The following is a 17,637-nucleotide window of genomic DNA, read 5'->3' as shown; positions in this document are numbered from 1 at the left end:
ATTGTTTTTGATTGGTTCACGAGATTTCGGATCGAATTGTTCGAGTCCGTAAATTTTAAAATTGATTTTGGATAAATTTTGAATTTTTTGGAAAATTTTAATGTTTTATCCGTAAATTGAATTTTGAAATCAATTATTTTGGTACAATTGATGATAAGATATGATCTTATGATATATTGAGTAAAATATGATTTTATTTGTAAAATTGGATTTTATAGATAAAATATGATTTTATTTGATATAGAGATAAAATATGATTTTATATGTGAAATGAGATTTTATATATAAAATATGATTTTATCTTGTTTAAATTTGAATTGCCACTGCATGTTATTCAATAAATTAATTTTGAATTAAATGTTATTGGATAAGGATGATCGATTGCCATGACCAATTTTGTAGGTGTATGTTAGGAATTTACATTTTGTTTTTATTGTTGTTGGTTTTATTAATGGGCCTGGTTTATGGCCCGATATGAATGTCATATGTAATAAAAGTGGGCTTGGTTTATAGCCCGTTCCCACCCCTAAAAATGTATCCCTACTTGTCATTGTTATTTATTGTAAATACATTAGATTTAGTGGGAGATCAAGATTTGAAGACGGTGGGCCCAGCAGACAATAAAGACTGAAGAAATGTAAATTGGAAGCACATGTAATAGGATTGCATTGCATACTGCATATTACCTAGGATTGGACTAAGACCCGTGATTGGCAACCACGGGTCAATTAGAAATGGAATCGATCATCCTATATAATATTTGATATTATGATTGTATGCATGTTTAGACATAAATTGCGTGAATCCGGCAAGCATGCAATAAAATGAATATGATGAGACAAATATTTTTATAATTAAAAATCCCTCATTTTAAATATGATTTAAAATTTATATCAAGATAAATAAAGGAAATTTAAATTTGTTTAAATGTTCCTACCTTCCATCAACGGTCAATGTATGTGACGCTACCCGCGGATACGGTCCGGCTCATATTATTGGGGGGGCCCGTCCGTCGGAAAGCTGTACATTGGATCGACAAATGTTGTAAGTTGGGTGGAACTCCCATGGGATCGGCTCATATTATTGGGGGATCCACATGGCGACCGTCCATCACAACTTAATATTGATGGGTCATCTTGACATGTCACTTTAAACGGCGTCATATTATTGGGCCCTTATTGGACATGAGGTAAACACATGGGGGTTGCTTTGGAAGCAATTGGGCCCTACCTTTTGAGAATTATGGTTGGCTGATATTATTCGGGACCATAAGTTTGTCAATTGGACTCCATGTTCTCACTAAGGAAAAAGTTTCCCGTTTTCACTAGAGGGTGGTGAAATCGTTAAAATAGTGGGAGTGAGATTCATAAAATTAAATTCGCCTATTTTATGTCTTAGTAAATTGTTAAACAATCATTGATATATGTCTGTTTTTCTTTTCAGTATTTCATACAATGAATTCGCGAAATCCATTATTCTCGATCCTCGAACAAAACAAGTTGACTGGCGCCAACTATACGGAATGGTTCCGGAAGTTGAAGATTGTCTTAACTTCGGAGAAAATGCTCTACGTGTTAGAGAAAGCACCTCCGAAGGAAGCACCAGCTGACATAAGTCCGGAGGAATTGGCCAAACTTGATGCATGGTGTGACCATGACATCAAGACCAAATGCTATATGCAAGCCTCGATGTCTGATGAACTCCAGAGGCGATTTGAGGACACGGTGAATGCTGCTGACATTCACACGCAACTCAAGGAACTTTTTGGGGCTCAGTCGAGGGCTGAAAGGTTCGCTACTGTTAAGGAGTTGATGACGTGCCGCATGCGTGAAGGGACTTCGGTCCGTGATCATGGGGTACGAGTGATTTGGCTCATACAGAAGTTGGCGACCCTAGATTTGGTGTTGGAGCATGAACTCAATGTGGATTTATTGCTTCTGTCTCTTCCTTCTTCATTTGATGGATTTGTGATAAATTTTAATATGAACAAGATAGAGGCCACCCTTGAAGAGATGGTCAATATGCTCGTTACATATGAATCCACACTTAAGAAGGATAAGCCAGCTTTCTTGGTGGGCTCCTCATCTTCTGCGAAGAAGGGGCCAAGTATGAAGGGCAAGAAACGTTCTACCCCACCCAAGAAAGTTGAGCCCGAGAAGAAGCAAAAGACAAAGGCTTCAAACAATGGAAAATCCAAGGATGTTTGCCATTACTGCAAGAAGCCGGGTCATTGGAAGCGCAACTGCAAGGAATATCTTGAGCAGTTGGGAACTGCAAAGGGTATGTTCTATATTGAAATAAACATGTCACTTAATACAACTTCTTGGGTATTGGATACCGGATGTGGATCTCACATTTGCAATGATTTGCAGGTGATGACAAGAAGTCGCAGGCTTAGAATGGGTGAGACCCAGCTGAGGCTCGGGAATGGTTCCAGAGTTGAAGCTACGGCCATTGGAGATGTTTGTTTGACTTTGCAGAACGGTTTTAAATTATTGTTAAGAGATGTTTTATTTGTGCCAGATTTAATTAAAAACATTATTTCTATTTCTATGCTTGATAGAGATGGTTATTCTTGCAATTTTGTGAATGGGATTTGCAATATTTACAAGAATGAATGTTTAATTGGAAATGGACAACTTGAAAACGATCTATACAACTTAAAACTAAAAGACGTTCCAGTGAATTATGTTGATAAACCGGCGACAACAAACAAAAGGAAAATCGATAGTCAAAACCCGGCAAACCTTTGGCATGCTAGGCTAGGTCATATTTCCTCAAGGAGGATGAACAAGCTAGTGGGAGAGGGCATGTTTGATATGTCTGATATTAATTCTCTACCTACTTGTGAATCCTGCCTAAAAGGAAAAATGACTAAATCTCCTTTTAAGGGGAAACCTGAGCGTAGTCAGAATCTGTTGGATTTGATCCATACAGATGTTTGTGGTCCATTTAGAGTAGGGACTCAACATGGCCACACCTACTTCATTACCTTTACTGATGATTATTCAAGGTATGGGTATTTATATTTAATGAAATATAAGTCTGAAGCATTTGAAAAGTTCAAAGAATTCAAGGCTGAAGTAGAAAACAAGCTAGGTAAAAGTATTAAAGCACTTCGATCGGATCGAGGTGGAGAATACTTGAGTACCGAGTTTTTGGACTATCTGAAAGAGAATGGGATTCTCTCTCAGTGGACTCCTCCTATGACACCACAGCTTAATGGTGTATCGGAGCGTCGTAATCGAACTTTGTTGGACATGGTTCGATCTATGATGAGCTTCACTGAGCTTCCACCTTCGTTTTGGGGCTATGCGCTTGAAACGGCGGTATTGTTGTTGAACAACGTCCACACTAAAGCAGTGGACAAAACACCATACGAGTTATGGAATGGCAAAGCTCCTAAGTATTCGTACTTGAGGATTTGGGGATGTCCTGCTTACGTGAAGCGGACAGTGGGAGATAAGTTGGATAGTCGATCCAGCTTATGTTATTTTGTAGGGTATCCGAAGAATTCAATCGGATATTATTTCTATTATCCTGCTGAAACAAAGGTGTTTGTTTCTAGGAATGCCACCTTCTTGGAGAAGGAATTCTTATTGGATAAGAAAGGCGAGATGATGGAACTCGAAGAAGTTCGAGAAGAACCCGAAATACAAAATAACGATCCTACACCTTAGGAACCATTGCTGGACACGCCTGCACCTAGAAGATCCGAAAGGACTTCTAGACCTCCAGTTCGATATGGTCTTCTTCTTGAAGGGGATCAAGATGAACCCGACATTGGATGTGATCCAAGAAACTTCAAGGAAGCAATTTCTGATGCGGATTCGAATTTATGGCTTGAAGCTATGCAGTCAGAATTGGATTCGATGCATACAAACCAAGTTTGGTCTTTAGTAGATCCTCCCGATGGAATTGTTCCGATAGGGTGTAAATGGATCTACAAAAGAAAGCTTGGGCCTGATGGTAAGGTATTGACCTACAAGGCGCGATTGGTGGCGAAAGGTTATACTCAAAGGCAAGGAGTTGACTATGATGAAACCTTTTCACCAGTTGCAATGTTCAAGTCCATAAGAATCCTGATTGCCATAGCTGCATGGTATGACTATGAGATATGGCAAATGGATGTGAAGACTGCTTTTCTTAATGGAGACATTAAGGAAGAAATCTATATGAAGCAGCCTGAGGGGTACACATCCATGGGAAGCGAGCATAAGGTATGCAAGCTTCAGAGATCAATTTATGGTCTAAAACAAGCATCAAGAAGTTGGAACCAGAAATTTGATGAAACAATAAAAGATTTTGGTTTCATCAAGAACCCGGAGGAACCTTGCGTGTACAAGAAAGTAGTTAAGGATGCGGTGACATTCTTAGTACTTTATGTTGATGACATCCTACTCATTGGGAATGATGTAGGGATGTTGCAGTCAACAAAGATATGGTTATCAGGTAGATTTTCGATGAAGGATTTGGGAGAGGCATCCTACATTCTTGGGATACAGATCTATAGAGATAGGTCTAAGAGAATGATAGGACTCACTCAATCAACCTACATCGATACCATATTGAAACGGTTTTCAATGGATGGGTCCAAAAGAGGACATCTACCCATGTGTCATGGAGTTTCTCTATCCAAGTCTATGTGTCCCAAGACTGATGAAGAGATAGAGAATATGACACATGTACCATATGCGTCAGCTATAGGTAGTATCATGTATGGGATGATATCTACCAGACCGGATGTAGCATTTGCTCTGAGTGTCACGAGCAGATATCAGTCTAATCCTGGTCAAATGCATTGGAAAGCCGTGAAGGACATTCTTAAGTACTTGCGAAGGACTAAGAATATGTTCATGGTTTATGGAGGACGAGAACTCAAATTGGAAGGCTATACCGACTCTAGCTTCCAAAGTGATATGGATGACTCGAAGTCAACCTCTGGATTTGTGTTCATGCTCAATGGCGGTGCTGTCTCTTGGAAGAGTTCCAAGTAGGACACCACAGCGGATTCCACCACTGAGGCTGAATACATTGCAGCATCAGCTGCTGCTAAAGAGGCCGTTTGGATGAGGAAGTTCGTCCAAGAGTTGGGCATCATTCCTGAATTTGTTGGTCCAGTCCCGGTGTACTGTGACAACACGGGTGCCGTTGCTCAAGCAAAGGAACCAAGGTCTCATCAAAGATCCAAACACGTACTGAGGAAATACCACATAATCCGGGAGATTGTGGAAAGAGGAGACATCATTGTCGAACGAGTGGCCTCTGCAGACAATATCGCTGATCCGCTTACTAAGCCTTTGCCAGGACCATTGTTTGACAAACATCGCGAAGCAATGGGTCTACGTAGTATGACTAGTTGGCTATAGGGCAAGTGGGAGATTGTAAGAGTGGGTGCCCAGTGAGCCAACTGTGTGGCTATGGGCTTTGATGACTCTTTGTATAAACAATCTTTTGTTTAATATTATTTACACTTTTATGGCAATGACTTTATATTACTTCATATTGTTATATTGTGATATACTATTGTTGTTTTGATAAAGACCTTGAATATACTATAGTGTATGTAAGATGTGGTAGAACATGGAGATGTCTATCATGAAATACATCTTATAGTCACTGTATATTCTAAAAACCGTTCCTAGTCGATTGAGCCGTCCGATAATAAGGATAAGGATCGCTCGAGTTTGAGACTAGCATTTGCGATGCGGAGTACCACGTTTCATTGGTAGGGAACATGGAGATGTTCGAAGCATGCAAATGGATATTCATAGGATGAATAATCGAACTACCCTATCCGGACTTTCCAAGTGGTTATCACTTATCGAGTGGATAAAGTCCGCGGTTTTGGTTGTACACCATTAGTCCTTACGACTTGAAACATCATGGAGACTCTATATGCTAGTGCTGTGCTTTGACTCGTTTACCGACTCTATGGGGGTCATCAGGTGTCGAGATTGGGTACAGTTACGACACATATAGGAGTCAATGCATTTTTGTCAAGGATTCACCACATACTTGCGAGTGTGGATATCCTATGCGATCTGAGGAGATATTAGTGTGACAAATCTCTGGCCAGAGTACTTGATGTGATTTAAGAAATGGTTTCTTAGTAGCACATGCGATGTCACTAATTTGATCTTCAAGATGTATTGCATAGTTATCGAATCTTGAGCGACTCTCGATATACCAATGGTTGTTGATTCGATCGGGATATATGGATGAAGGGACCGTACTGTACGCTAACCAAAATCTACTGGTTCTTGTAGGCACTATCAGTGATACCTAGGGAATCATGGGGCGATGTTGCTAGGCGCTTTACCTTGATTCGTTGGGCAAGTCGGAAAGTGTTGTTCCGAGTCACAAGGAGTTGTGAGCCCACGGCTAGCTGTATCCCTGAACCATTGAGGGTCACACAGTGTAATGGAGTTTTAATCCCCGTTGAGATAGTTAAATTTAAAGAGTTAAATTTAATGAACTAAGGAGTTGGACTTCTTAAATAAGAGTTAGGGAGTAGGATTTCCTAAAATGACATAGGGATGGACATTTTTGGAAACCACTGAATTCGGATTCAGGAAAATTTATTTTGACTTTAAAATGTGCAGAAATGGTTTCTGTGCACATTGGTGAAATTGGTTCATCGATCGGAGTCACGATGAATTTTATATTAATTTCTGAACGTGCGGGCTTTGCTTGTCGGGCCCTAGCTTATGACTAATGGGCCCTAAGGTGTTAGTGGCCTGCATTATAAATAAGTTATTGCAGTACAGAAATTACACACAACAGGTCATTATTGAGAGACAGGATTTTCGAAAATAAACCCTAGCCTCCTCTCAAGTTTTCGGCCGCCCCCCTTTAACTCTGTCAGAGAAAATTCCGGTCTGTGATTTTTGAATTGCAGTCAGGAATAACGAATCAGATTCGTTTAATCTCTTCGCAGAAAAACTTCTGATATATTTTCTAGTGCAATCTATCAGAGGGATTTAAACCCCATTCGTGGACCTGATTGAAGGAGTTCATCAGTTCCTGGGAGATACAAGAAGCGCAGAGAAATCTGTGTGGTGTCCATTAATCTCGATTCGAGATTGAAGGTAAAATTTAATTAATTGTTATTTGAATTTTACACACACAATAATTTAATCGTTGAATGATTGATACCCACACCATGGAATTGTTCCATGATAAAAATTTTAAACTTCCGCTGCACCGGGTATCAATTGTGATTGATCTGACCGCCAGTTTTTTTTCAACAATCCTGACTGAGTATGCATGTATTATGTGACTGCATGGTTTATATGTCATTGATTTATGCTGCATTCATTTGCATACTGAGCTATCTCCTTCGAGATGTCTGTTAGTAGGGTTTTTCCCTATCCTGTTAGTGGTTGGACTTCCATCGATTTGGGTCTGGCATATCCACTTGTATTATGGTATGGGAGCCACCTCCTGAAGCGACGCCACAGCGTGCTACACACCAGGGCCCGGTCTGTCTCTGTTATCTGATCCTTGATCTTGATTTTTTAGGGAGTTCACTTTGCATGCATGTATACTCATACTCTCGTACTAAGCATTTTATGTTCACGTCTCGTACTCTGTGTTTCTGGACACCCTATTCCATGGGGCAGGTTTGCGATTGGACGAGGCGGGTGGATCCAAGAGGGGCTAGTCAGTGGTTGACCAGCTGGAGCTTCGTCTAGGTTTTATTTCTGTTGTTTTGAGGTTGATACAGCTATTCGATTTGGTTGTATATTAATTGGATAAATTACAGATTCCTTTACTTGGGATTGTATAATGTTTATGGTTTCCGCAGTTTTATTCTGATATCTGTTTAATTAAGTTAATTGCATGCCTAAATTCTGTTAGTAGGTGATCCGGGTAAGGGTCACTACAATCGGAGCCCGGAAAGTTCATCGTCGCCGCCAATTTAGATGATTAATTGATTTTCGATATTATTTGAAAGAAATGAGTCTGTCTATCTGAAATTGTTTGAAGTAAGTGATGCATATATTCGATTTAAAAAGCATGAGGTTGCTTATTTGAAATACTTCAATGATTTTAAATATTATATTCAGGAGTTTGAATATATGAATTGAATGAGATGACATCTACGATATTTTGATGTCTGAATGAAGAGATTGTTATTTTTATTTGATTTAATTGCATTTATGTCATATGCATTCATATTGAGCTTGATTCCTTAATTTTTGAGAGGGCTGAGTTGCTCAGATTTGAATTAGACGTTCTGGGGATTATAGTCGAGTGGTACTGGTATGAGATTTACTACAGTGGTCGATCTACTCTCTATTTAATGCTCCAGAGTCTAGAGGATTGAAGTATACATCGTCCACCTCAAAAGGGGAAGTCGGTGTGATTGTTGTGATATTTTATCCTCGGGATCCCAAATGAAGAATTGAAGAACTGAATTACCTTTTGATTATCCGATTTGATAATCCCGGATTTAAAGACATGCATTTCAATTTTGCATTATTGTTGAAGAATATATCTGTTATATCATGATTTTGATATACGTATTTGATATTTCATGTTTACGTCATTTGTACTGGGATTTTATTCTCACTGAAGTTATCCGGTTGTTGTCCTGTTTTGTATGTGTACTTGGCAATAGGTGGGGCAGGAGCTAATCAGAGTCGGCATGGTTATCTTGAGATCGAACGATAGACGTGAGGCGTCGGTTTAGAATTTGAATAACTTTTAGAACTTGTTGTATAAAAAAAAATTGTCTGGCTTTATTGTTGTTTATTGTATGATTTATATTTGATTAGATGATTAGAACCGAGGTCCTCACATAATCTGAGTCCTCCTCGAACCCCTAGTAGTATCAAACCAAAACGGTTCTTCTCCCTCCGGTCTGACCATCACTGATCTCTGCTGGAATTCAATCACCATAGCATTCTTCGTCATCCAGTCCATCCCTAGAATCATGTCGAACTCAGGCATGGGAAACACTATCATATCTGAACTCACTGGTTGCCCTTGCAACAAAAGCTCAAGATTCTTCACTATATTCCTTGTGGAAAGCTCTTCCCCTGATGGGATGGTCACTGTGAATCCACCAAACAACTCTTCACACTCAATACCCCGCTTGTGGGTAAAAGCCTCCGAAATAAAAGAATGCGTAGCCCCTGAGTCTAACAAGGCTCTAGTGGCCACACCGGCTACTAATATTCTACCTGCATTAAAGGTGATTACAACCACGGAAAGATTGGAAAAAAACTGTAGTGACCCTTACCTGGATCACCTACTAAACAGAACTTAGGCATGCAAATAACTTAATAAACAGATATCAGAATAAACTGCGAAAACATTACTAAAATTACAATCCCAAGGCAAGGAATCTGTAAATACCCAAATATTATATAACCAGATCGAACAACTGTATTAATCCAAATAACAACAAAAATAAACCTAGACGAAGCTCCAGCTGGCCAACCACTGTCTAGCCCCTATTGGAACCACCCGCCTCGTCCAATCACAAACCTGCCCCATGGAATAGAGTGTCCAGAAACACAGAGTACGAGATGTGAGCATAAAACGCTCAGTACAAGAGTATGAGTATACATGCATGCAAAGTAAACTCCCTATAAACTCGAGGTCAAGGATCAGATAACAAAGACAGACCGGGCCCTGGTATGTAGCACGATGTGCCGTCGCTTCAGGAGGTGCCTCCCATACCATAATACCAGTGGATACGCCGGACCCAAATCGATGGAAGTCCAACCACTAACAGGATAGGGAAAAACCCTACTAATAGACATCTCGAAGGAGATAGCTCAGTATGCAAATGAATGCAGCATAAATCAATGACATATAAACCATGCAGTCACATAATACATGCATACTCAGTCAAGTTATCTCGAACAGTACTTTCGTACCTCAAATCAGTGCAAGCTCTACCAACTCTAGGTCCAGGCCTATAGTCTGCTCTACACTGCCAAATGATACTACTATCATTAAAGTGCTCTAAAAGCCTTAACTAATCTATTGCATACTCATAAATATTTATAGGAAGCAAAAGCTGTACCTTCGTCCGTCGTTAGCCCTTTGATGTCGAGTGCCTCAAAACTAGGCCACAGCTCCGCTACAACGTCCGGATCGCTATGCCACTTCTGGATTCCCCACGGGACGCCTAGAATTCCCTAGATCTGAGTTAGAAGGCTAAGGGATCGAGAGAGAGAAGAGAGGAACTGGTGCACTTCAAAAATGAGCTCGGCACCCCCTATTTATAGACGGAGTTCGGATCGTCCGAACCCGATATTACATCATTGCTTACTTCATCATAATGACATCATCCATGACGACTGTCGGCAGCACGTTCGAAGCGTCCGAACCACTCTTCGGATCGTCCGAACCCTGACTTCGGACCATTCGAACCTTGACTTTGGAGCCTCCGAACTCGATGACCCTCAAACCATTTCCAAGTGTTTTGAATCCAATTCCGGACTCCGTTAACCCATTAAGAGTTCCCTTAATCACGTTTACTCTTAACTAGTAGGATTAATGAATTGATTAATACTTAATCACTGATTCGGGCACGGGCTACTACATTCTCCCCCACTTAAGATGTTTCTTCCTCGAAAACAGATCTTAAGTACTGAATGTAATACAAAAATCAGAAACATTCTTTATTCAAATCAAACGTTTACAGAGTTTGCAACTAAATACAACTTAAAGAATGAAATCAAAACAACTCAGGATGACCTTCACGCGTCCTGTCCTCAAGCTCCCAAGTAGCTTCCTCAGTGCCTCGGCGCTGCCACTGAACTAAAACCAAAGGAATGACTTTGTTCCGCAAAACCTTATCCTTATAATCCAGGATACGAATAGGTTTCTCAGCATAAGTCAAATCCTTGATTACCTGAACCTCAGACCGCTGCAGAATATGAGACTCATCCACCACATACCGTTGCAACAGAGATACGTGGAACACGTCGTGAATACTGGAAAGATATGGTGGCAAGGCTAGTCGATAAGCCAAATCGCCAATGCTCTCCAAAATCTCAAACGGACCGATAAACCTGGGAGACAACTTGCCCTTAAGGCCAAATCTGAGAATCTTGCGGAAAGGTAACACTCTCAGAAACACTTTCTCCCCAACATCGAACTGCAAAGGCCTACGCTTGGTATTAGCATAGCTGGCCTGACGATCCTGTGCAGTCTTAATACATTTCTTGATCTGATCAACAATGTCTATTGCCTGTTGAATAAACTCTGGTCCCTCAGCCTGTCTCTCCCCCACTTCTTCCCAGAAGAGTGGAGTACAACAACGTCACCCGTACAACGCCTCAAAAGGTGTCATCCCAATACTAGTATGATAGCTGTTGTTGTACGCGAACTTGATCAATGGCAAATGATCCTGCCAGGCTGAATCAAAATCCATGACGCACGCTCTAAGCATATCCTCCAAAGTACGGATAGTGCACTTTGACTGACCATCAGTCTCCGGATGATAGGCAGTACTCAAACTGAGAGTAGTACCCATCGCACGCTGAACACTCCCCCAGAATCTAGAAGTGAACCTGGGGTCTCGATCGCTGACAATGCTCACAGGCACTCCATGAAGTCGAATGATCTCCTGAATGTACAACCAAGCCATACGATCCACATTGTACTCCCGGCTATAGGCAACCTAGAGCATCATAGTTCCTCGAGGATACCGACAAATGGGTCACAAAGCCCATTGTGATAAACTCCCATTTCCATTCAGGAATAGGCAGACAGTGAAGCAATCCTCCAGGTCGTCGGTGCTCTGCCTTGACCTATTGACACACCAAACATCTCGAAAAAAACTGATAAACACTGCGTTTCATTCCCTTCCACCAGAAACGAGTACGTAGATCCTTGTACATCTTGTTGCTCTCAAGATGAATACTCAACTTAGTGCGATGTGCCTGAGACAAAATCTCCTCTCGCAACTCTTCATCCAGCAAATCACAAGCCTACCAGACAAACACAGAAAGTCATCTGACTGATAATGAAATCCAGACGAGCTACCCTCGTTAGCTAGACGAGCTAAATGCTGGGTCTTCGAATCAGACATCTGAGCATCTCGGATCCGTGAATACAAAGCTGGCTCAGATAGTATCGCAAACATCTGGATACTCTGCATACCTTTCTTATGATTGAAGGTATAACCTGAAGTACAACAGTCACTGATCGCACTAGACATCGAACAAGTCTGAAGTGCGGATAGTCGCACCTTGCGACTCAAAGCATCAGCGGAGAGATTAGCAGCTCCCGGATGGTACTTAATCTCGCAATCATAGTCCTTAAGAAAGTCCATCCAACGTCTCTGCCTCATGTTCAACTCCGCCTAAGTGAACAAATACTTGAGACTCTTATGGTCGGTGAAGATCTCAAATTTCTCGCCATACAGATAATGACGCCAGATCTTCAAAGCGAACACAATGGCTGCTAACTCCAAATCATGGACTGGGTAGTTGTCCTCGTGAAGCTTCAGCTGTCTAGAGGCGTATGCGATCACATGCCCATTCTGAGTCAGGACACAACCTAACCCCTGAAGGGAAGCATCAGTGTATACTACATACCCTCCAGATCCTGATGGTAATGCCAACACCGGCGCAGAAGTCAACTGCCGTCGAAGCTCACAGAAGTTCTCCTCACACACGGAGGACCACTCGAAATCCACACCCTTGCGGGTAAGCTGCATCAAAGGTCGAGCTAGCTGAGAGAAGTTCAGAATGAAGCGACGATAATACCCTGCTAGACCCAGAAAACTACGGATCTCAGCAACTGTCGTTGGACGCGACCAATTAAGCACCGCCTCAATCTTGCTTGGATCAACAGAAATTCCTTCCCTGGATATGATATGGCCAAGAAAAACCACTCATCCATCCAGAACTCACACTTGCTTAGCTTGGCGTACAACTGCTCATCTCGAAGAGTCTGCAGTACCAACCGCAAGTGAGAAACATGCTCTTCCGTATTACGCAAATACACCATGATGTCGTCAATGAAGACCACGACAAACTTGTCCAAATACTCCTTGAAGACATTGTTCATCAGATCCATGAATATAGCCGGCGCATTAGTCAAACCAAATGGCATCACTAGGAACTCGTAATGCCCATAACGAGTACGGAATGCAGTCTTTGCTACGTCCTGATCACGGACTCTCAACTAATGATAACCCAGATCTCAAGTCAATCTTGGAGTAAACTGACGTGCCCTACAGCTGATCAAACAAGTCATCAATATGAGGCAACGGTTACTAGTTCTTCATAGTGACTCGATTCAGCTGCCGATAGTCAATGCACAACCGCATAGACCAATCCTTTTTCTTCACAAAAAGAACAGGAGCTCCCCAAGAAGATACACTAGGACGAATGTACCCCTTGTCCAAAAGATCCTGTAGCTGATTCTTCAATTCACGCATCTCTGACAGAGCCAGATGATACGGTGCTCGAGAAATAGGTGAAGTACCCGGCATCAACTCTATGCCAAACTCGACTTCCCTAGCAGGAGGAAAACCCAGAATCTCATCAGGAAATACATCTGGAAATTCATCCACAACAGGAATACTCTCTAACCCAATGCTCTCAAAGGACAAATCAACTGCATAGATAAGGTAGCCTTCCCCGCCAGACTCTAGAGCTCGACAGGCTCTCAAAGCTGATACCAAAGGCATCGGGGGTCGCGTTCCCTCACCATAGAAAAACCAGCTCTCACTCCCCTCCGAATGAAAGCGTACTAATCTCTGATAGTAGTCCACTGAAGCTTGATAGGCAGTCAACATATCTATTCCTAGAATGCAATCAAAGTCGTCCATCGCCAGGACCATGAGATTCGCTAACAGAATATTCCCCTCAAACTCTAAAGGGCAACCCATCACTAGACGCTTAGCCAAAGCAGATTGGCCCATCGGAGTAGAAACAGACATTACTACATCTAGTGCAATGCATGGTAACTTATGCCTCTTAACCAAACGTGCAGAAATGAAGGAATGAGATGCACCAGTGTCAATAAGTACAAGAGCAGGTATACCATAAAGTAGAAATGTACCTGCGATGACTTTCTCATTTTCCTCCACTGCCTGATCATGTCTCAAGGCAAACACCTGGACAGAAGCTTGTGGCCTCAAATGAGAACTCCCAGCAGGCTGTCCCTGCGTCCTCTACTGAACGGTAGCCTGAGAACCAGATCCTGAACCAGAACCAGAACCATCTCCCCCAGATAGTGGACAATCCCTCCGGATATGACCAGTCTCTCCACAACGGAAACAAGCTCCAGAAGCTCTGCGGCAACGGTCGGATGGATGGTTCTTGCCACAGTGATCACACTTGTCCTTCTTACCGAAATGGACAACACCTCCAGACCCAGAGGAAGAAGTAGATCTAGACTTCTTGAAAGATTGGGAATGGGGACCCAAAGAACTAGCAGGCCTCGACTGAGGGAAAGACCTATTCCGCCGAATACTGTCCTCCACCTGGTGACAACGGCTCACCAAACCCTCGTAGGACATGTCGTCGCCAACCGCCACATGGTCATGGATCTCAGGGTTAAGGCCCTGAAGGAACAGATTATACTTCATCCCAGAGCTGTCGGCAATCTCGGGGCAATAGGATAGCAGATCAAAGAACTTCTGCTGATACTCATCAATAGACATGGCTCCCTATCACAGACTCAGTAGCTCACCTGTCTTCGACTGACGGAGTGCAGGAGGAAAATACAGCTTCTGAAAAGCTGTTCGGAACTCGGCCCAGGTGGCCACTCCTCTCGCCGCAATAAAGGGTGCAAAAGTAAACCTCCACCACCTACAGGCTCGCCTATCCAGAAGATAGCCAAGGGTCTCCATCTTCTGCACCTCGGTGCAGTGGTAAGTCTGAAAAGTCGTCTCTATACGGTCTAACCAGTTCTCCGCATCCTCCGGAGACTCACCTCCAACAAGGGGCTTAGGACCCATCTGCAGAAATCACCGTACAGTGAAACGATCCTCATCAAGACGACGATGATGACGGTCCCGACGTCGCTCACGATCGTCATCTCCCCAGCGTCCACCTCCACTACCATGGCTACTCTGGTCATCGTAGTTCGCCATCAACAAAAGCACCTCACGATTACCTTATGCAGAGTCTAAATCCCAAGAATACTATGCATGCTCTGATACCATAAATGTAGTGACCCTTACCTGGATCACCTACTAAATAGAACTTAGGCATGCAAATAACTTAATAAACAGATATCAGAAAAAACTGCAGAAACATTACTAAAATTACAATCCCAAGGCAAGGAATCTGTAAATACCCAAATATTATATAACCGGATCGAACATTTGTATTAATCCAAATAACAACAGAAATAAACCTAGATGAAGCTCCAGCTGGCCAACCACTGTCTAGCCCCTCTTGGAACCACCGGCCTCGTCCAATTGAAAACCTGCCCCATGGAATAGGGTGTCCAGAAACACAGAGTACGAGATGTGAGCATAAAACGCTCAGTACAAGAGTATGAGTATACATGCATGCAAAGTGAACTCCCTATAAACTCGAGGTCAAGGATCAGATAACAGAGACAAATCGGGCCCTAGTATGTAGCACGCTGTGCCATCTCTTCAGGAGGTGGCTCCCATACCATAATACCAGTGGATATGCTGGACCCAAATTGATGGAAGTCCAACCACTAACAGGATAGGGAAAAACCCTACTAACAGACATCTCGAAGGAGATAGCTCAGTATGCAAATGAATGCAGCATAAATCAATGACATATAAATCATGCAGTCACATAATACATGCATACTCAGTCAGGTTATCTCGAACAATACTTTCGTACCTCAAATCAGTGCAAGCTCTACCAACTCTAGGTCCACGCCTATAGTCTGCTATACACTGCCAAATGATACTACTATCATTAAAGTGCTCTAAAAGCCTTAACTAAGCTATTGCATACTCCTAAATATTTATAGGAAGCAAAAGCTATACCTTCGTCCGTCGTTAGCCCTTTGATGTCGAGTGCCTCAAAACTAGTCCACAGCTCCGCTACGATGTTTGGATCGCTATGCCACTTCCGGATTCCCCACGGGATGCCTAGAATTCCCTAGATCTGAGTTAGAAGGCTAAGGGATCGAGAGAGAGAAGAGAGGAACTGGTGCACTTCAAAAATGAGCTCGGCACCCCCTATTTATAGACGGAGTTCGGATCATCCGAACTGGACTTCGGGTCGTTCGAACACGTTCGGGTCTTCCGAACCCGATATTACGTCATTTCTTACGTCAGCATGATGACGTCATCCATGAAGACTGTCGGCAGCACGTTCGGAGCGTCCGAACCACTCTTCGGATCGTCCGAACCCTGACTTCGGACCATCCGAACCTTGACTTCGGAGCCTCCGAACTCAATGACCCTTAAACCATTTCCAAGTGTTCTGAATCCAATTCCGAACTCCGTTAACCCATTAAGAGTACCCTTAATCACGTTTACTCTTAACTAGTAGGATTAATGAATTGATTAATACTTAGTCACTGATTTCGGGCACGGGCTACTACACAAACAAGACTAGTTCTACTTTGGTTCATTCTAATTCATCAAATTCCAAAATACAGAATTAATCATGCTAACATACCACAACTAATACGAAGCATGCTACCTAATAAGTTCACATTCCCAATAAGCAAGGCTCATAATAAAAAAATTGCATCTACAAATCAATTAAATTACCCTTAATCAAAAGCTCTAAATATTACCTGTGATGAGCGTGGTATCAGGATCAGCCTCCGCGGCCTGCATCACAAAGACTCTCCCCTGAGTCGACGTCCTGTGTTGTGGACAATTAGGAGCTATGTGCCTTGGCTTCTGTTGGAACACGCGTTCTCTGATCACACGGTTGTGATACCCGGAGCAGCGGAAGTTTAAAATTTTATTTTTCGATATGGAACGATTCCATATCATGGGTATCAAATCCAAACGATTAAAATCTTGCAAGTAAAAATATAAATTCACAATTAAATATTTTTACCTCTTCAAGCTAAGGCTTGATTATGGACTCCAACAGATTTAATCTGCTCTTGTTGTAAATCCCGGGAACCGATGACTCGCTCGATCAATCTCCGAAATTAGGTCCACGAATAGAAAACAGAAACCCTCTGATTGATTGCACTAGAAATCAATCACATGTTTATCGTAGAGAATAAACAGATTTGATCTTTTAATTCAAAAAGTTACTTTTCAGAAAAATCACAGACCGAATTTTCTCAAAAAGGAGAATAGAGAATTCGAAATTCCCTTAGAATATTATAAGTGTTTTTTCAAAAATTTCAAGGATGGAATGCATGCAATTTTCAAACACTACACCTATATTTATAGATAATTTTTAGACTATATTAAGTTATAATTATATTAGGACTCTAACTCCTTAGGGCCCATAATCCATAACTTAAGCCCAACAAGCCAAGTCTGTTATTATAGAAATTAATATAAAATTCATCATGACTCCGATTGATAAACCGATTTCACCAATGTGCACAGAAACCATTTCTGCCACCTTTTAAAGTCAAGATAATTTTTCTGAATCCGAATTCAGTGATTTCCAAAAATGTCCATTCCTATGTCATTTTCGGAAATTCCACTCTCTTTAGTTAAGAAGTCCAACTTCTCTTCCATTA

General features: G+C 41.9%; 1 protein-coding gene across 1 annotated transcript in view; it reads right to left on the bottom strand.

Annotated features, from left to right (window-relative positions):
* Positions 1-16,762, bottom strand: part of LOC140861016 (uncharacterized) — a 35,908-nt gene extending 19,146 nt beyond the window's left edge. The window contains exons 1-2 of the mRNA XM_073264017.1: positions 16,720-16,762; positions 8,875-9,191 (exon numbers count right to left, since the gene is read on the bottom strand). Of these exons, the coding sequence (XP_073120118.1) occupies positions 8,875-9,191; positions 16,720-16,762 (360 nt within the window). The remainder of the gene's footprint in view (positions 1-8,874; positions 9,192-16,719) is intronic.
* Positions 16,763-17,637: the final 875 nt, after the last annotated feature.

The sequence above is a fragment of the Henckelia pumila genome, chromosome 4 (genome assembly GCF_033568475.1).
Source record: "Henckelia pumila isolate YLH828 chromosome 4, ASM3356847v2, whole genome shotgun sequence".
NCBI classification, from domain to species: domain Eukaryota; kingdom Viridiplantae; phylum Streptophyta; class Magnoliopsida; order Lamiales; family Gesneriaceae; genus Henckelia; species Henckelia pumila.
The sequence above is the reverse complement of the archived record's forward strand: the minus strand, read 5'-3'. Positions and strand labels throughout refer to the sequence as shown.